Raw genomic sequence first — 16,447 nt, forward strand, 5'->3', positions numbered from 1 at the left:
TTGAATTTACCCATGAATAATACTAACGAGGAGCCCTGTTTATTTTATTTTGCTTAGTGTCTTCTTGATACTTGTCATCATACTCAAACTCTGTGTCATTTGGCTTTGTGTGCCTCTTCTGTAACAAAACATAACTAGAAATTTAGGTTCATCTACCCTAGGGCATTTTCCAAAGGTGGGTTGATCTGGTTCACATCTACCGATAGAACATAGACACTTGAACTTGATAGTCATCTGCATTCTCTTTTATGTTTCTGTTGGGCCTCCTTTGTCTTCTATGTTTACAGCACCATCCACGATGTCATTTTGATTTCCTCCCTCTAGTAGTTGAAAGTTACATATTCATTTTTATTTTATTATTAATTAAAAATCAACTTTAATGCATCTATATTTCAATTTGAAATTACATATAATTGCTTATTTATTTTATTTTATTTTTTTAAAGATTTATTTATTTTATGTATATGAGTATTCTATCTGCATTTACATCTGCCAGAAGAGGGAATCAGTTCACATTATAGATGGTTGTGAACCACCATGTGGTCGCCAGGAATTGAACTCATGACCTTTGGAAGAGCAGAAAGTTCCCTTAACCGCTGAGCCATCTCTTCAGCCCTATTTTATTAAGTGCAAGGACTTCATTATCCCAGGCTGATTTCAAACTTGCTGTATAGTAGAGAATGAATTTTCCCTTTTGATTGTTGAGCGGTGAGAATATAAGAATGTATCACTACTTAGTCTTACGTAGTGTGGGGAATAAAACCTAGGGCTTCCTGCCTGCCAGGCAAGTACTCTACCACTATCCCTCAGCTTTACTCCCTTTTAGAGTTTTATTAACTACACTATCAGCTGTTTCTTCTTCCATGCTATGTATGAATTGAGAGTATTCATTCAAATATAGTTACCTTCCTCTTCCTTGCTACTTTGTTAAAATATTTGAGGATTTCCTCTCTCTTTTTTTTTAACTTTGTGTACACTTTTAGGGTTATTATAAAGTCATTTATTATAACCGTTCACTTAATAGGTTATGTTTTGTTTGCAAGTATCATAAATCACCTAATTGTGGTTGAAAGTGAACTCAGGGCACGCGATGTCTACTGAATTGAGAATTCCTCCTTGAGATCTTGAGTTTTGAATTTTCTTTGGGTTAGGTGTACCTATATCACTTAAAAAATTCATTTCCAGTTCTGCATCTATGTGTGGGTATGTGCACATGAGTGAAAGTGTCCAGGGAAGTCAGAGGTATAGGGTCCCCAGGTTGCTTGTGGTTGTATGCAACCCGGTTTGGGTGCTGGGAACCCTGCTCCGGCCCTTGCAAGAGCAAGCTAAGCCATCTCTTCAGTCCCCTGAGCCCTTAGAAAAGGATAAGTGTTTTCAATGAATATGATTTTGTTTTCTGTTTTAATTTCTATTACTTTTGTAATAAAGTTCATGGTTGAACTTTAGTTGAGGACTGACTACTCTATTCTCTTTCTTAAGCCTTGCTGTTGGCCAATGTTAAATCCTTCTGTGCAAAATGCAAAGGCCACTTAGCAGTTTTCCTCTATGTCCCAATGTTATTAGAGTTTCTTGCTTACCCTTTGAAAGCCTGGTCACAATAGAACATTCTGATGATTCTCTATTACTTTTTTCAGGAATATCAGCCTCTGTGTCATCTTAACTCTTTTCTATCCCAGATCTGAGCGTGTTTTGTTTTGCTTTGCTGTCGACTTCCAGCATACTTTCATCTGTATGTTGAATCTTTGTGTTCAGCCCTTATCTGTCATCTTTCCTACCTGCTTTCATCTGTTGTCCCTTTCCTCTGCCTTTCGTGCAGTGTTTTGAAGACTGTTTTCCACATCATCAACTTTGTTTTTGGTTTGTGGATTGTTCCTCTTATAACTTTAATATATTTATTAGTTCTACAGTGGTATTATTTCTGTCATCAGTTTCTTTCTTCAACTGCCAGCTCCCTTTCATCTCATTCCGATGTCTTATCATCTCATCTTTGATCTCATCCTCATCGACTCTCAGTTAATTGCTGTATATAATTTTCTTCTGTGTCCTGTTCCTTTTGAAGAGATTGTTCATTTTTCCATGCCATTTCTTCCCTGTCACCCTCCCTCAGTATATTTCCCCTATCTTGTTGACTGAGATATAACTATCAGAACTTTATTTAGACCCTTCCCTCACCTTTAGATTTTGTGGGTAATAAAATCTCCTTAAGTACAGCTCAATTCTCAGTTAAGTGTGAGGTTGGGGTTGGACAGTTGTTTTCTTCTGGAGTCCTTAAGTGATGTAAGTGATCCTGGTGTGTTTTGGGCAGGACATGGCTGATGAAATTTGTCTCTGAACTCTAATTTTAAAGTTTAAGCCCTGTTTCTTTTTTCATACGTTCTTTTAGTCAAGCCTTTGTTTCCAGCAGCAACACCCTTCCCACCCCACCTCACCCCACCCCTGAAGTTCTTGGTTTAAAGCATAGAATTCCCAAACACCTTTGTGTTTTCTGCAGTTTGTCATTGACAATTTAACTTTGCATTGTAGTGTTAGTAAAAAAAAAAAACAATCAACCCGCCTTTCTCGTGGAGATGTCTTATTCATCACAAAAGCTTTTCTTATGGAAGAGTTTAAAGTCCTGAGGCTTTACTCAACTCCCGCCACCCCCACCATAGGTTCCCATGTCCTACTTTAGAAATGCGAAGGATGCCATGTCATGAACCATTCTGAAGTTTGTAAGGAACACAACTGCCTCCATCCCATCATTTTTTTTTCTTTTTTTTTTTTTTTTAAGGATAAAGATTGTCCTTAAAAGATGCTTCAACAGCCCTTATGATGCCGGATCTGCAAAGAAAGCTACATATTTGCCAACATTCATCCCATCACCTGATCTTTAAAACTGTGTAATTAATATTCATTTAATCCACTCCATTTGTCTTGTGACTTTTCTCAGAATAGCGTAAAGAAATGTCTGTTTGTTCCATGTAGGAAAGACATTGACCAAACAAAGTCACAAGTCTAGGTGGGTGAACCAGTGTGTTTACTAAGGGACATTTACAAGAACTTGTATGAATCAAAGTCTTGAATCACTGGAATGCCACCCTTGGTCCAACCTATTTCCTTCTTGGAAGGATCCCCTACAGCCCTGTAAAGTGGGAGGTCAGAAGGAAGTGGGAAGTGAAGTCTCTGGGTGGATCTGGTCTAATCACCCTTCCTGGAGAGAATGTTAACAACCCCTTTCTCATTTCTATAGACCTAGCCATTGCCATATTGTCTTGATAAATTTGTTGTGTTGGGGAACTTGAGTGACCTGGCAGTGGGGATTTTCCCTGGCACAAGGTATTTCTTTGGGTAACCCCCAAATCTCTTGCTCTTTCATGGCTCAGCAGTGTTATACTACGAGAGACTTGGAATATCATAGATGCATTAAAAGTAGGATTGCTGTGCAATAGCAAAGTGGTTGCTCTGAGGCCTTGGCCTTTTCCTCAGACTGCAGAGAAGTGCAACTGGGCATCACAGTGTCTCTGCAATGCATGGCAAGTCGATCCTCAGCTGCAGAGTTTCAGGTTCAGGCCTAGGGTGCTACTTGAGAATTTGCATTCCAATTAGTTCAGTTGCTGAAGCTGCTCCCTAGATCCACTGTCTTAAAGGATGGGAATTACTTTAGAACCTCAAAACATCAGTAAAAATATTCTATATAGAGGAAAAACAAACAATCATGGCATCTCAGATTTCTGGAGGTATACATCTTTTTTAAAAATCTGAAAAAAATATTATTTCCTCGTAATTAAGATAGATAAGCCAAAGAATGGGTGAAGTTAAGATGGGATTAGAGATACACCTGTAATCCCAGCACCAGGGAGTCTGTGGCAGAATGATTGCTATGCGTTCAAGACCAGTTGTGGGCTATAGAGTATCAAAACAGTCAGAGCTCCATATAGCCAATCTCTGTCACGATAATAACAACAAAACTTAAACTAGAAAGAATGATAAAGTTAAATTAATATGTTAGTCAGTATAGAAAAATAATGCCACCAGTCGGTGTTTGGGCATGTCTTTAATCTCAGCATTCAGATGACAGGCAGGCAGATCTTTGAGTTCAAGGCTAGTCTAGTCTACAGAGCTAGTTCCAGTACTGCCAGGACTACATAGAGAAACTGTCCTTTAAAAAGAAAAGTAAATGAAGAAGGAGAAGGAGAAGAAGAGAAGAATTCTATGTTGCACTGAGTTTGAGGAAAAAACTGTGTGCTTCATTTGGCATGTGCTATCAACAATGCGCTCACGTTGTCAGTCTGAATTGCTCAGTGGGTTAGGCTACTGGGAAGTTGGCTTCCTTGCCAGGTGTTTCTGACTGTTCTTGTGCCTTCTGTCTTTTATGGAACTGACCCTAATATTTTCAGAAGTTCCCAAGGCTCCTTCAGCCAAGCTCTTTGGTGACTTTGTTGACAGAGCACATTATCCTTAAGAAACAAAAGGATATTTCTCACGGGGTGGATTTGGCAGCTGTAAAGCTCCTCCATAACCTTGCTCTGCTTCCATGAACTTGGAGTCTGAAGCAAGATAATTCAGTGTTACAGCTCTTGTTCCTCTATCCGTACCTTTGTCAGCAACTTTCAGTCTTCAGAATGGACTTTGTAAAAGTATGAGCACACCACTTGCATGCCTAAGAAGTTCTTTGAATACTCACCAGCTCTTGAAACTTTTCTGTTCTTCTCCTGAGTTTTAATTCTGAGCATAGGGGACACCGGAGTGACAATAGATTCTGCCTCCCCAGTGAAGAAACACTTCTTACTGCTGAGAATACCTGAAAATGCATAAGCAAAGCCTTGAAGCGGACATAGCTGTTAATAAATGGAAGGACATGTTTGTCCTTACTGCTGACTTCTTTTCTCAAATTAAGGATTTCAAAAGTTTTCTCCACTCCACCCTTTCCTGAGAAGTCTTGGACACATTACTTTTCTTAGGACTTTATTTTTTGAAAAATAAAGATTTGAGCAGGTTGGATTTCTTGTTTAATGAAGATTTCTTGTTTAGTAAATACAGATGATTAGCTTTTAGAGTAGACTCTTCAGGAGAACTCAAATCCTACATTGATGTGCAAAGGGTGAGATACTGTTCCTACATAAATGTGCTATATATTTCCCTCCACTAAAAACACAGTTTCCATATATAAATGCAAGAGAGAGCATCCTCAGGATTCCAGAGAATCCTTTGCAGATGAACATAAAGTAGTTTTGGGAGGGAAAGTGACCTTATGACCTCTGGAGTAGTTACAGGAGTCTATCAGCTCAGGAGAGCTTAGTGGTGTGATAACTGCACAGATGGAACAAGGCTACTGGAGACACCATCTCTATGGAAGAGGCCCCAGAATTCCTCAAATGTCAGGAGTCGGCTTTCTTAGCTGGGATGTGGGGGTCCTAAAGCACCTTGTTTGGTTTTTATCTTTCATCCATCTGTCATCTATCTAGCATCTATCTATTTTTAATTATTTTAGTTTGAGTTTGGACTACTGATTATTTTCTCCTGGAAAGTAGGCATGTATAGTCACTCATTCACATTCAACAGAGCCAGACCTGGCTGGGACCTGGAGACATAAGAACAAAACAGGAACAAATTATTTGTCTTTTGAAGAGTGATTTTTGAGTAGACTGGTGTCTACCTTGAAAGAAGATAACTTTGCATGCAAAAGAGAAGATCTGTATTATGTTTTCCATAGAAATTTTGGTTGAAGACCATATACTTTCTTGGTGTAGAACTTGCCTATTTCTAATGATATTGGCCCTTCATTAAATTCAGATCATCAACAGTGCAAGGATCTTAACACCAGGGAAGGATAAAATAGTCATGGGCCTCCATTTCAAATTTTTCTTGGAACATTTCCAGTGAAATTACCAAAATCAGAAAACAGAACTAAATATACACTTAGTACAAAGACTGCTAAGACCATTTAGAACCACAGAGTCATACATCTTGAAACTGGAAGAGAAGTTGTTAGTTACTTGGGCCAGAGACAAACTAGCTGGGGCCCCAGGAAGTGCTTGAAAATAGAATACTAAGAGTTACCTGGAAATAACTCGAGAAATGGTTTCCACTCTCAACACTGACATGGCTTCCACTCTCAGTATGTACACTGCACATCAGATAATTCTTTCAGGTATTGTCTTGTAGATTGCGGGGTGTCAGGAGTCCTGAACTCTGTCTACTGGATTGCAGTAGCATCCCAATGAATGACGGTAATAAAAACTGTATGCAGACATTGTTGGATGAAGTAGTTGCAGATGATGGAAGCAGAAATACCTCTAGTTAGAGTCCTGATTTGTGACATGGAGTTTGCATACCCTAATTGCCAGTCTTTTTGTAGTGTGTTAGATTCCTGTCCTTTTCAAGTTCTAATTCACTCATTCCATCATTTTAGTTCAATTTCTATTTGCTGTGTATTTGACTGTACTGGGTAACTGTCCTCAGGATTGAAGATAACAATGTGAATGAGACAGATGTGCAAAACAAGCATAGACCTGTTCCTGTTTGTTAAGGAAGAAAGCCCTTTGAAAGACTGCTCCAGGTGTGTGTTCTAGTGGGGCAGAAAAATGGGGATCATGCCAGAAGTAAAGGAAATAATGAAGCATGACAGAAACTGAGTATGTACAGATGTGGGAAGAGAGTCTCATTGACGTTAGATGGCAGTGACTAACATTAGATGGGGTTGACAGGAAATGACCCTTGGAAGACACAGGCTTTGAGCGTAGACCTGAATGATGGGAAAGCCACCACAGGGAGGTGATGAAAAGTAAGCACACGAACTCAGTCAGCAAAGTGGCTTTTCAAATATGAGAAAGAAATTGTGTAAAACAGGTCTCTTGGTCAAAAAGGTTGAATGCCGTGATCTAATCTCTTCATTTAGCAAAATGATCAAATAAAGGGCCTCAAAAGATTTGTTCACATTAAAGATGGCAGGCAGGGACATCATACTGCTGCCACTTTTTGGTTTCAGTGACCAAGAACAAATTCTTTAAGTGACTGGATAGACACTTGTGCAGGCTCACTCACTTCCTCTTTCCTTTCTTTTTCTTTAATGACTCAGGTAGTGACTAAGTTAGAATACCTCAGTTCTTTGGACAGAAGTGTGGTTTATCACTAAAAGATTTTTGGATTGTAGGGTGTGGCTAAGTATCAGACACCATGAAGTTTGTGCACTGGTGTTGACAGGCAAATGTCTAAGCTTTCTGTGTGGTTCTTGGGGGACAAAAGTTTCTCAGCAGATGGACTTGGTGAAAAATATAGTGAGAATTGTGACAGAATAAACATTCCTTAAATGTTGAAAACAGTCTCCTAATGGCTGAGGGAACACCTTTTTGGTAGAATGTACTACGTACTGGGTTTGCATAAATCACAAGCATAGTGGCACACAAGTATGATTCTAGCACTGGGGAGGTAGAGGCAGGAGGGCCAAAAGTTCTAGATCATCCTTATCTGGGTAGTGACTTTAAGACCAGCCTGAGGCCCTTTCTCCAAGATAGATAGATAGATAGATAGATAGATAGATAGATAGATAGATAGATAGATAGATAAAAGATTCCCAAACCCCGTTTTTAGGTACGTATCAGTCTTTCATGGAAATACATGTGTGTTTTTTGGGAGGAGTCTGCTAAGTTGATAAGGAAGAAACACAGTCTACTGAATCACTCTGATATGCCTCAAGGTAAGAGGAGATCAACATATAAACCAAACAGACATACTCATTTTACAATCTTCATAAGTACAGGCTGAACCTTGTTTCCAGGCCCTGGAGACCCAGCATTGTTTGCTTTTCCAGAAGGCATGTTGCTTAGCACTTTTATTCCTACATCTCTGAGGATCCATGGTTTGTCATGCTTAGTGTAGTCTGACAAAAAACACCCGTTGGAGAGAGTCATGGTGTCATCGCCTAACACTTTCAAGTAGATTCAGGCCAGTTCTCAGGCAAAGAGAGTAACTATTTTGACTTTATTTACACACACACACACACACACACACACACACACACGTATTATATTTACATATATATGATTCATTTTTAATTTTATGCTCATTGGTGTTCTGCCTGCATGTATGTCTGTGTGAGGATGTCACACAGCTCTAGAACTGGAATTACGACAGATGACAGATGTGAGCTACCACGTGGGTCCTGGTAATGGAACCTGTGACTTCCAGAAAAGCAGCCAGCGCTCTTAACCATGAGGCATCTCTCCAGCCCCTAAAACTTTATAATATATATATGCACTTTATACTTAATTTTTAAATAAATTTTTATATCACTGAAGTTTTTATTAAGAAATTAATGTTTTTAATTGACATATAGTAATTGTACATAGTGGGTGTACAGTGTGATTTCTCAATATGTTTATATAATAGGTAATTATCCCATTGAGGTCATTGTCATATCTATTGTCTTACCTGAGTATCTCCCCTCCCCCCATGGCAACATTCAGAATCCTCCACATTAGTTAGAGGAATAGTCAATGAACTATTGTAAACCAAAATTATCTCATGCTGCTATAGGGAAGATTCAAAGTAATTCCACTCAGGGCCGGAAGTCGATCAAACAGTAGGTAATTAACATGCATGAGAGCCTATGTTTGATCCTTAGCACACATACACAAAAGTTTTATCTATGCAACTCTATTCAACTCATTAATCATTCCCCTGCCACCCCCCCCCCCCATGCCCTACCAGTACTCTTCTCAGGCTCTGTCTCTTTGAGATAAACTTTAGTTTCCACATATAAGAGAAAATGTGGTCTTTATCATTCACGGTCCTACGTTCCATTAGTGTCACACAAGAACTTGCCCAAGTTTTTTGAGCAAATGGCAACTGGGCAAATCTTCCAAGTGATAAGATTGGGAGTGTGGACCTTCCCCAAATAAAAGATGCTTTTCAGACAAAACCTTCTTAAACACCCCACAAGTCAGCAGCCATTCATCGTTGCTGCCTCTGAGTAATGATAGATACACATTGGGATGGTCTGTGGTTGGTTTATTGAAATCTGAATGGAGAGTTTAACGTCATTGTGTGTCTCTGGGTCTTAGGAACAGGAGTAGTTTGGGCTGTTGAAGGCACATCAAACATCTGAGGCCAGTTGTGCTGATGAGCCCACGAGGAAAGAGGCAATGCTCATTTTTGGTCTTTCCTGATGTGGAAGATGGCTTTCTCTGTAGGTTGTGCTTACGCTGCATCTTAATCAACTCTGTAATGAAGACCCAGCAGCATATCTGCAACTTCCCTTTAATTTTACAATTTTTATAATGAGAGTCCTTGTAGTGTGGAAAGTGCCTAGAGAAACACAGCCAGCATTCAGAAGAGTCTATAAAGGAACACCGTGATTTCCTGTCTCTGCCATTTGAGTAAGACTTGGCTCTGGAAGAGAGAAATCAGTTCTCTCATGTTTGAAATGCCAGGATAAGTATGGCTTCAAAGTTTTCAAAGAACTTACCTGTGAGCCCATGGCATTTCAGGGGATCCTTCTGGCCTTATCACGTCCCTTTGTATTTATTTGACACCCAAGAATGTTTTCCCCATTATTTGAGAGAACATGATGAACCAGGCTCTGATTTTTTTTTTCCTCGTTGAATTTTGAGAATTTCAGTGTGGGAGAGGCATCTTTATTTTGTTTCTAAGCCACATCTCGAGAAGATTGTCTGGATACATCTCAGAATTAAGAGTTATCTGGTGAACTACAGGCTTGCCTCCATAGATAATGAAGCCTAAAGCTGCAGAGATACCACCCAGCTTCCTCCCTTTCTTGTCCTGTCCTTTCTCTCTTTTTATCTTCTTGTTCAGATCACAGGCTTCCTTTTCTAAGGACAGGAGTGTTGGCAGACTGCCTATTGGCTAGTTGGCTTCAATTAGCCTTATATCATTACAAAGGAATGCATGAATTCTCCACAAGGTCTGTAGTATCTTTCTTTACAAGATGCTCACTACCTGCTTTCATAGCAGGTGACTTAGTCAGAATCACTCCCTGCATGCATAGCTGACATTTTTTTTAGCCACTTAAATTACATCTCTTGATGCTCATCTCGTTTGAATGATGACCTCCACAGGTATTTGCTGTGGAAATATTAGTCCGGCTTGCTCTACAACATTGAAAACTTTATTCAGCAAAGCAATCCCAAAATAAGAGATAATTTGGAGACTCACATCCTTGTTTAGTAGATGACATTGGTCCACGGATTGCTTGCTTTAGACTTTGTTCTTGTATACAACAAGGTCCTGCAGATGGACAAGAATGGCCATGTACCCTAGAGGCTGCATGCATTGGCAAGATTTTGTCTCTTGGCATTTCCTGCTACTATTTAAATTCAATTTCATAGTGGGGGTTGCATATGTAACTGCAAATTAATCCTTTCTCTTCTGAAAATTTGTTTTTGAAGAACAGCTGTGTCTCCCTTCTGAATTCCTTAATTATTTATCCTCCCTGATAAGTTAAACCTTTCGTTAATGTGGTGAATTGCCAAGAGCACACACAACTGCTTAGATAATGTAGCAAACTGTATAAACATTTGATAGGACATTTGAAGACACCACATGCTGAGCCGGGATCTATACTACTACCAAATGCTGTCGAATCAATGAAGGTAGCCTGGTGTTGGAATCCTTTGTTGTTCTTTTCCTAACTAAAACAGAAATGGTACATACACCTGTTGTACTGATGGAGAACAAGACTGTCCCAGCTCTTATTAAGCTTGGAGATAAAGGTTTCTATTACAAATCAAGTTAAACCAACACAATTAGCTAGTTCACATATGTATGCTGATATATATATATATATATATATATATATATGAATATATCATGCGTATATAATTAGAGAGTCTATATTTATATTTGTATTTACACCCTTTCACTGCTGTTTCTGAGATACTACCTCAGATTCCCAATTAAGTACTGTTGAGAAAGAGTCCTTAAATGGTTTTTAAATAATTAGAACTTTCATTTTGCCCTGACAAGAGCAAATGATTAATAATGATACAAACCACCCCTCCTTGCCAAGAATAACAACCCTGAATTTATAAGTTTATCAGTATTTGACTTCTCTGTTTTATTCTTGGGTTCTGGGCTTGTTACTAGAAATAACAGGCTAATACATCTTATAACCTGTTGACCTCATTGTATGAATATCCTCTGACCTGTGAACACAAATTTTCAGGATGGTGGTTAGGTTGCTGATTTTTATGTATTTCTAGTTAGAGGATTATAATATTTATGCATCCATTCTACTACCCATCTTCTCCTTGGATAATCCGTATTCCCATTCAAAGGAAAGGAAGAAAGGCAAGGACAAATAGCATGTGTTAACTCAAACCCTTCATTAGATTGTAACTGAGGAGATCTAGGGAGTTCAGTATCTTATAAATGAAAGTAGGTTTCTGGAGTGGACAGAGGAAAGAACCTTCTGGTGTATCTGGATCTGGTTCTCAAAGGCTTTGAAGGTTATAATTAGTTGCTACTTAATCACATGGCTGTGGGGCATCACAGCTTCATTTCTGTTCTGCAGGCCTGTGGTTAAAGATCAGATTAGACAGGCAGGGCCTGGGTGTATTTGTTTGTTCACTTCCTAAAGACAGTTGGATATTGACTCAGGACCACCTTAGGCTCTTGGCTATCAGGCTAGAAGAGCAGTGTTTGTCAAGCTGACCTGGACAAGGGTTGAAAGCGGCAGGCTTGTGAGAAGGCTGTGAAGTGGTAAGGACACCTCCCTCTCCAAGGACACGTGAGTTTGCAAGGACACACAGTGAAGATGTGTTATGACAACGTTTTCCTCCCCAGAAGGACATCTGGGCTCAATGGACCCTGAAGTTTCTAGCACCAGTGTGTGGGCACCAGGATCAATGCAAATTGGTGTTGAGATGGAGAAAGGACAAGCTGTGTTCATCCTGCCCTTTTCCTTATTACAGTGTGTTTTCAGATCTCAAATATGGACTCTGGACACTCCCTAAGTCCTCAAAACATTGCTAAACACAGACAACAGGCTTGAGAGTTGCTCATCCATCACCACACTTTGAACCCATAGACTTTAACTATGAAGTGAGGAAGCCATTCATTAAACGTAGTTTGAGGAAGAGTTAGGATGGTTTAATGGTCTCCTGTTCACTTAAGGTTACTTAAGGTGAAGGTTATTTTGGAGTGAAATCAACTCACTTCATAGGTCCCATCACTTTTGGTATCAGAAGTGGAGTTATCTGAATGAAGCACACCTGGCCTTCTGGAGCCTGGCGATAAGGCCCTGGGTAGGGCAGGTATTGAGATGCGAGGATGTCTGTTTTATATATTGATTTCCTGACCTTTAAAGAGAACATTTCTCTTCACCTAGTTCAGAAAGTTCCATTCCTCCTCTTGATTGTCCTAGTTTGGTAAGTGAGCAAAGGATTGTTAATGTCATAGTCATGGGTGTTATTAAATGAGGTAACTATGAGGGCATCGCTATTCACTTCAAGTCCTAATTTTACAGCAGACACTCTCTGGCTTAGCTTCTCATGACTGTTTGTTCTTCTGAGGTGATGAAGCAGTCAAATGTACAGGCTTTACTGCCACGTTTTCTGCTCCATGTTGTTGGCTTCTTAGAGGATTACACCTTGCTCCAGAAACGTACTTTCTCATTGGTGGATGAACGGGTGGCCCCCAGTTTGCTTAGTGGCAATCCTTTCCTACTGCCCATTCTGCTCTTCCTCTTTGCCTGTGTGTGCTTCTATATAGTCTCATAAATATATCAGGTTTCTTGAATTGTTTGGGCCATGCCAGCAGTTTCTGTTTTCTTCTGTCAGCATCTTCAGGAGAGCAGTGTACACAAAGACAAAATGGCTTTCAGAGTAGGCTACATTCTCATTTCAGTATTGGTGCAGACATCAAATTGAAGGCCACTCAGCTGTACCTGCTGGTGGTTGTATCAGCTGCCTGGAGATTAACCTCTTCGAAGGCTCTGGGCTATTTTTGAGGTCAAGACTGCAACAACATTAAAGCTAGAACCCATTAGAAAATCACTTTCATCATCTCTTCTTTTTCCAAATCAGTGGCTCTTTTTCCCCCCTTCTGATCTCATAACCCTTTCATCTCCTTTGTAGCAGAACAAGGAGACTGTTACTGTTTGCATCCAATGAGGTTGGCATCCTTGATAGATAACAGCTTCAGAAGACACCAAGATATTAGAGGAGTGTATGGAGAGATGAACTTTATCTCTAGGTGGACTGCCTTAGTGGTGGAGGTGCCCTGCTCTCCTTGTGCAAGCATGGGCCATTTTTGTGGATGTTTTGTGAAAACCAGGCTCAAAGTCTCCAAAAGAGACACAGCAGAAAGCCTTTTGTTGCATTATTTCTAAAGGCTTGAAGTTTTGAAGGGAAGGGATTTTGTTTTCCTCTGAGCTACACAATGGAGCTTTCACAGAACCTCTTTTAAAAGGAATAGCTACAGCCTTTGTGTTGAAGGGTGTGTCTTTTGGCAGGGTCTGCTCATGCAGACAGACTGGCTGGTGATTAACAAAGGTCATTAGACTTTGGAATCTGGCTAGCAGCCTCGGATGGTATGTCTTCTGTGTGGAAGGACGACTCCCAAGAAACCAAAGCATTCTGGAGGTCCCCTTTCCAGGACACCCCAAATCCTGCTGCAGAACAGGATCTGGTCCAGGGACGTCCTGATCTAACCAGTGCTCTGCTGGGACTAAGGAACTGGCCTATCAGTCATGGAATAAAAGAACCTTTGGAGATCTTGGTGAATGACATTTGAGGAGGAGAAAGGTGCTGCTTTTCGGGAAGAAATGAAAACAGTTAATTCTTTGTTGGGAAGGGAAGAGCTTAGGAGGAGCCTAGCCTGCCCTTGTAGCGTTCACTTGTGATTGTCAGCCTAGCAGACTCCAAGAGAAGCCATGTTGTGCACGGAGGACAGGCTCTGAGCTAAAATGGCTGCTCCTCCAGCTCAGAGGACTAGGGCAGCTTAGTGAGTCTTAGAGCTTCGGTGACGCAGGAGCTCCTATCTCCTGAAAGTGTGATAAACACATTCAGCAGAGCTGTGGCTTGCTTGGCTGAGATGAAAGGACTAAGCTTGGGGGATGGGAGTGCGCATTAGATGATCTGCTTTTTTTTTTTTCATTCCTGTGAAGTGTTCTAAATGCAGGAGTCGTCTGCACCATGGAAAAATTTGTTTTCAGGTCTAATGGACTGTGCGAAAGGAGAAGTGGGGTGGGGCTCAGTGACTGCTGTAATTTGATCCAGAGCTGATAGCAACCTCTTCCACACAATTTGGGCTGGTGCTGGGACGTAAAAGCTTGTGTATCTGGAATATTGAGACTTAGTTAGCTGAAAGGACTCTGGTGCCCAGTTCAATGTTTACTGAAACAGGATAAATTGCTGGGTGAAAGAAGAGGAGGTAAGCTATCTGTGTCTCACTCCAAAAAGCTCTGTCCAGAACTGGACTTGGCCAGAACTTGTTTCAGCAGGCTAGCAGCAAGAGCATTCTTTCATAGAAAATCCGCATGCCCTGGCTCCTTGCATTCTACTGACACATTAGTACTGGACTTTGCTCCTGAAGCAGAAATCACGTATCTTTTATAAGAGAGGTATAGAAAATTGCATCATAAAAAGACCTGGCAGCAACTTGAATTCTTAAGACACTTGGTTCTAGATTGCAGTGATTTAGTAGGGTTTTTGATATGCTTTGTGAAGTAACTTATTCATTCAGGTAATAACTGGCGATCTCCTTGCAGGATATATACTAAGCTAGGAAGGACTATAACTTCCCAATATGCCCTTGGCTTCTTCATGGTGTCTCACTGCTTTGAGCTGGCATGAAGCTTTCCATAGATTTCAGTCACACAGTGAATTACAGAGTAAAGCAAATAGGCAATGATTTGCTTTTTTCCACACCAGTCCCACAGGTTGTTTTCTGTTGTTGTTTTGTATCCAGGCATACATATCATGTTTGTAAAAGAGTGGAAAGAGAAAGCCTTGACTCAGAAGGCCCTCTTCAGAACGACTAGCTTCTGTGGTCCTAACGTAAATCGGTGGGCCCAAGTACAAGCTTAAACCAGAAACTAAATTGTCTTCTAATGTTAGCTGCTTACAAATCTCATGAGAAATATTTTATGACGTAATTAGACTGGAGAGCTGTTAGGTTTTAATTGGTAAGTAGTAAAAGAGCACATAACCGCTTACTTCATGGAAGAAAAAGCTATACTTTTTGGGAAAAGGAGAAAAAGATATGAACCCCAGTATCAATAAAGATACTAAAATAATAAAAGCAATACTAAAAGCCAGCCATTTCCAAGAGTCAATACCATTCTACCATTTGGTATTAAAGTGCTAACGCAATAATATGGAAATGGATAAAAGAAATTGAGATTCTTTCCCACTAAGACTCTAGTTCAAAAAGAAAAAAAGTCCAAGGAGAAATCAGAATCAATATTAAGTTACCTAGAATTCTGAATGTAGTGGAGAAACTAAAAAAACAAAAAAACAAACAAAAAAAAAAACCGCAGAAACTTTTGAAGTATTAATGTTTCCTTGACAAATGGCATTTGAAGATCTATCAAAACAGAAAACAGTTATCTGGGTTTTCTTTCCTTTGAAGTTAGGAAGTCAAGGACTTTGTCTCTGTTATATCTGATTCCTTTCTTTGGCTAGTGTTCCAGATGGCAAAGAGAACCAGGAGAAATGTACTGATGTTGGGGTTCACTCCATTAGTGGATCTGTAGGCACTCAGGGTTTATGGTGAGTACATTACTCATGATGCCTTGTTCTGACTTCTGCCTCAGGGTCCTGATGTGAGAGGGTAGCCCCTGATCATGGAGGTGCTTCAGTGCGATGGCTGTGACTTCCGAGCCCCATCTTATGAAGATCTCAAGGCACACATCCAGGATGTCCATACAGCATTCTTGCAGCCCACTGATGTTGCTGAGGACAATGATGATGAGCCGCTATCCGGGTCCGTGAACGCTAGTAATCAGACAGAGGTGGAGTTTTCTTCTATAAAGGATGAGTTTGTGATTGCAGAAGATTTATCAGGTAATTCTACACTAAACCACTTGTCTAATACAACTTAATCACTCTATTATTATTATTACTATTATTATTATTATTACTACAACTAGTACTATTATTACCACCATTAACCATAGTTCTCATGTGTGAGGGCTGTACTTTACTTTCTGCAAGCCATTTATATTATTCAGGCATCATTTTTCTCTTAGTTATCTCAGGTTATATATGTCCTTTTAGTGTCTCTGTGTGCTCTACTTGTAATATTGAAAAGAAAGTACCTTGGAACTTTCTAAAATAATGCTACAGTTGATGAAACTCATCTTTATTTTACATCTAAAGCTGTAACATGACATCTCCATCATTAGCGCTTTGTGGACAGCCTGCAGGACTGTATCTTGTGGCATCATGCTTGTTGAATGTGATGCTTATTAAGGAAGACTAACTGAAGTGATGCTGGTTTGCGTAGT

At 40.0% G+C, this 16,447-nt stretch overlaps 1 protein-coding gene across 4 annotated transcripts in view; it reads left to right on the forward strand.

Moving 5' to 3' along the window:
* The window catches only part of Znf462 (zinc finger protein 462), a 142,523-nt gene that overhangs the window by 44,590 nt on the left and 81,486 nt on the right, over nucleotides 1-16,447 (forward strand). For all 4 annotated transcript variants that reach the window (XM_060379931.1, XM_021644123.2, XM_060379932.1 and 1 more), the window contains exon 2: nucleotides 15,755-16,004. In XM_060379931.1, coding sequence (XP_060235914.1) covers nucleotides 15,785-16,004 — 220 coding nt within the window. In that variant the 5' untranslated portion in view covers nucleotides 15,755-15,784. The remainder of the gene's footprint in view (nucleotides 1-15,754; nucleotides 16,005-16,447) is intronic.

Source organism: Meriones unguiculatus, chromosome 3 (assembly GCF_030254825.1).
Source record: "Meriones unguiculatus strain TT.TT164.6M chromosome 3, Bangor_MerUng_6.1, whole genome shotgun sequence".
Lineage (NCBI taxonomy): Eukaryota > Metazoa > Chordata > Mammalia > Rodentia > Muridae > Meriones > Meriones unguiculatus.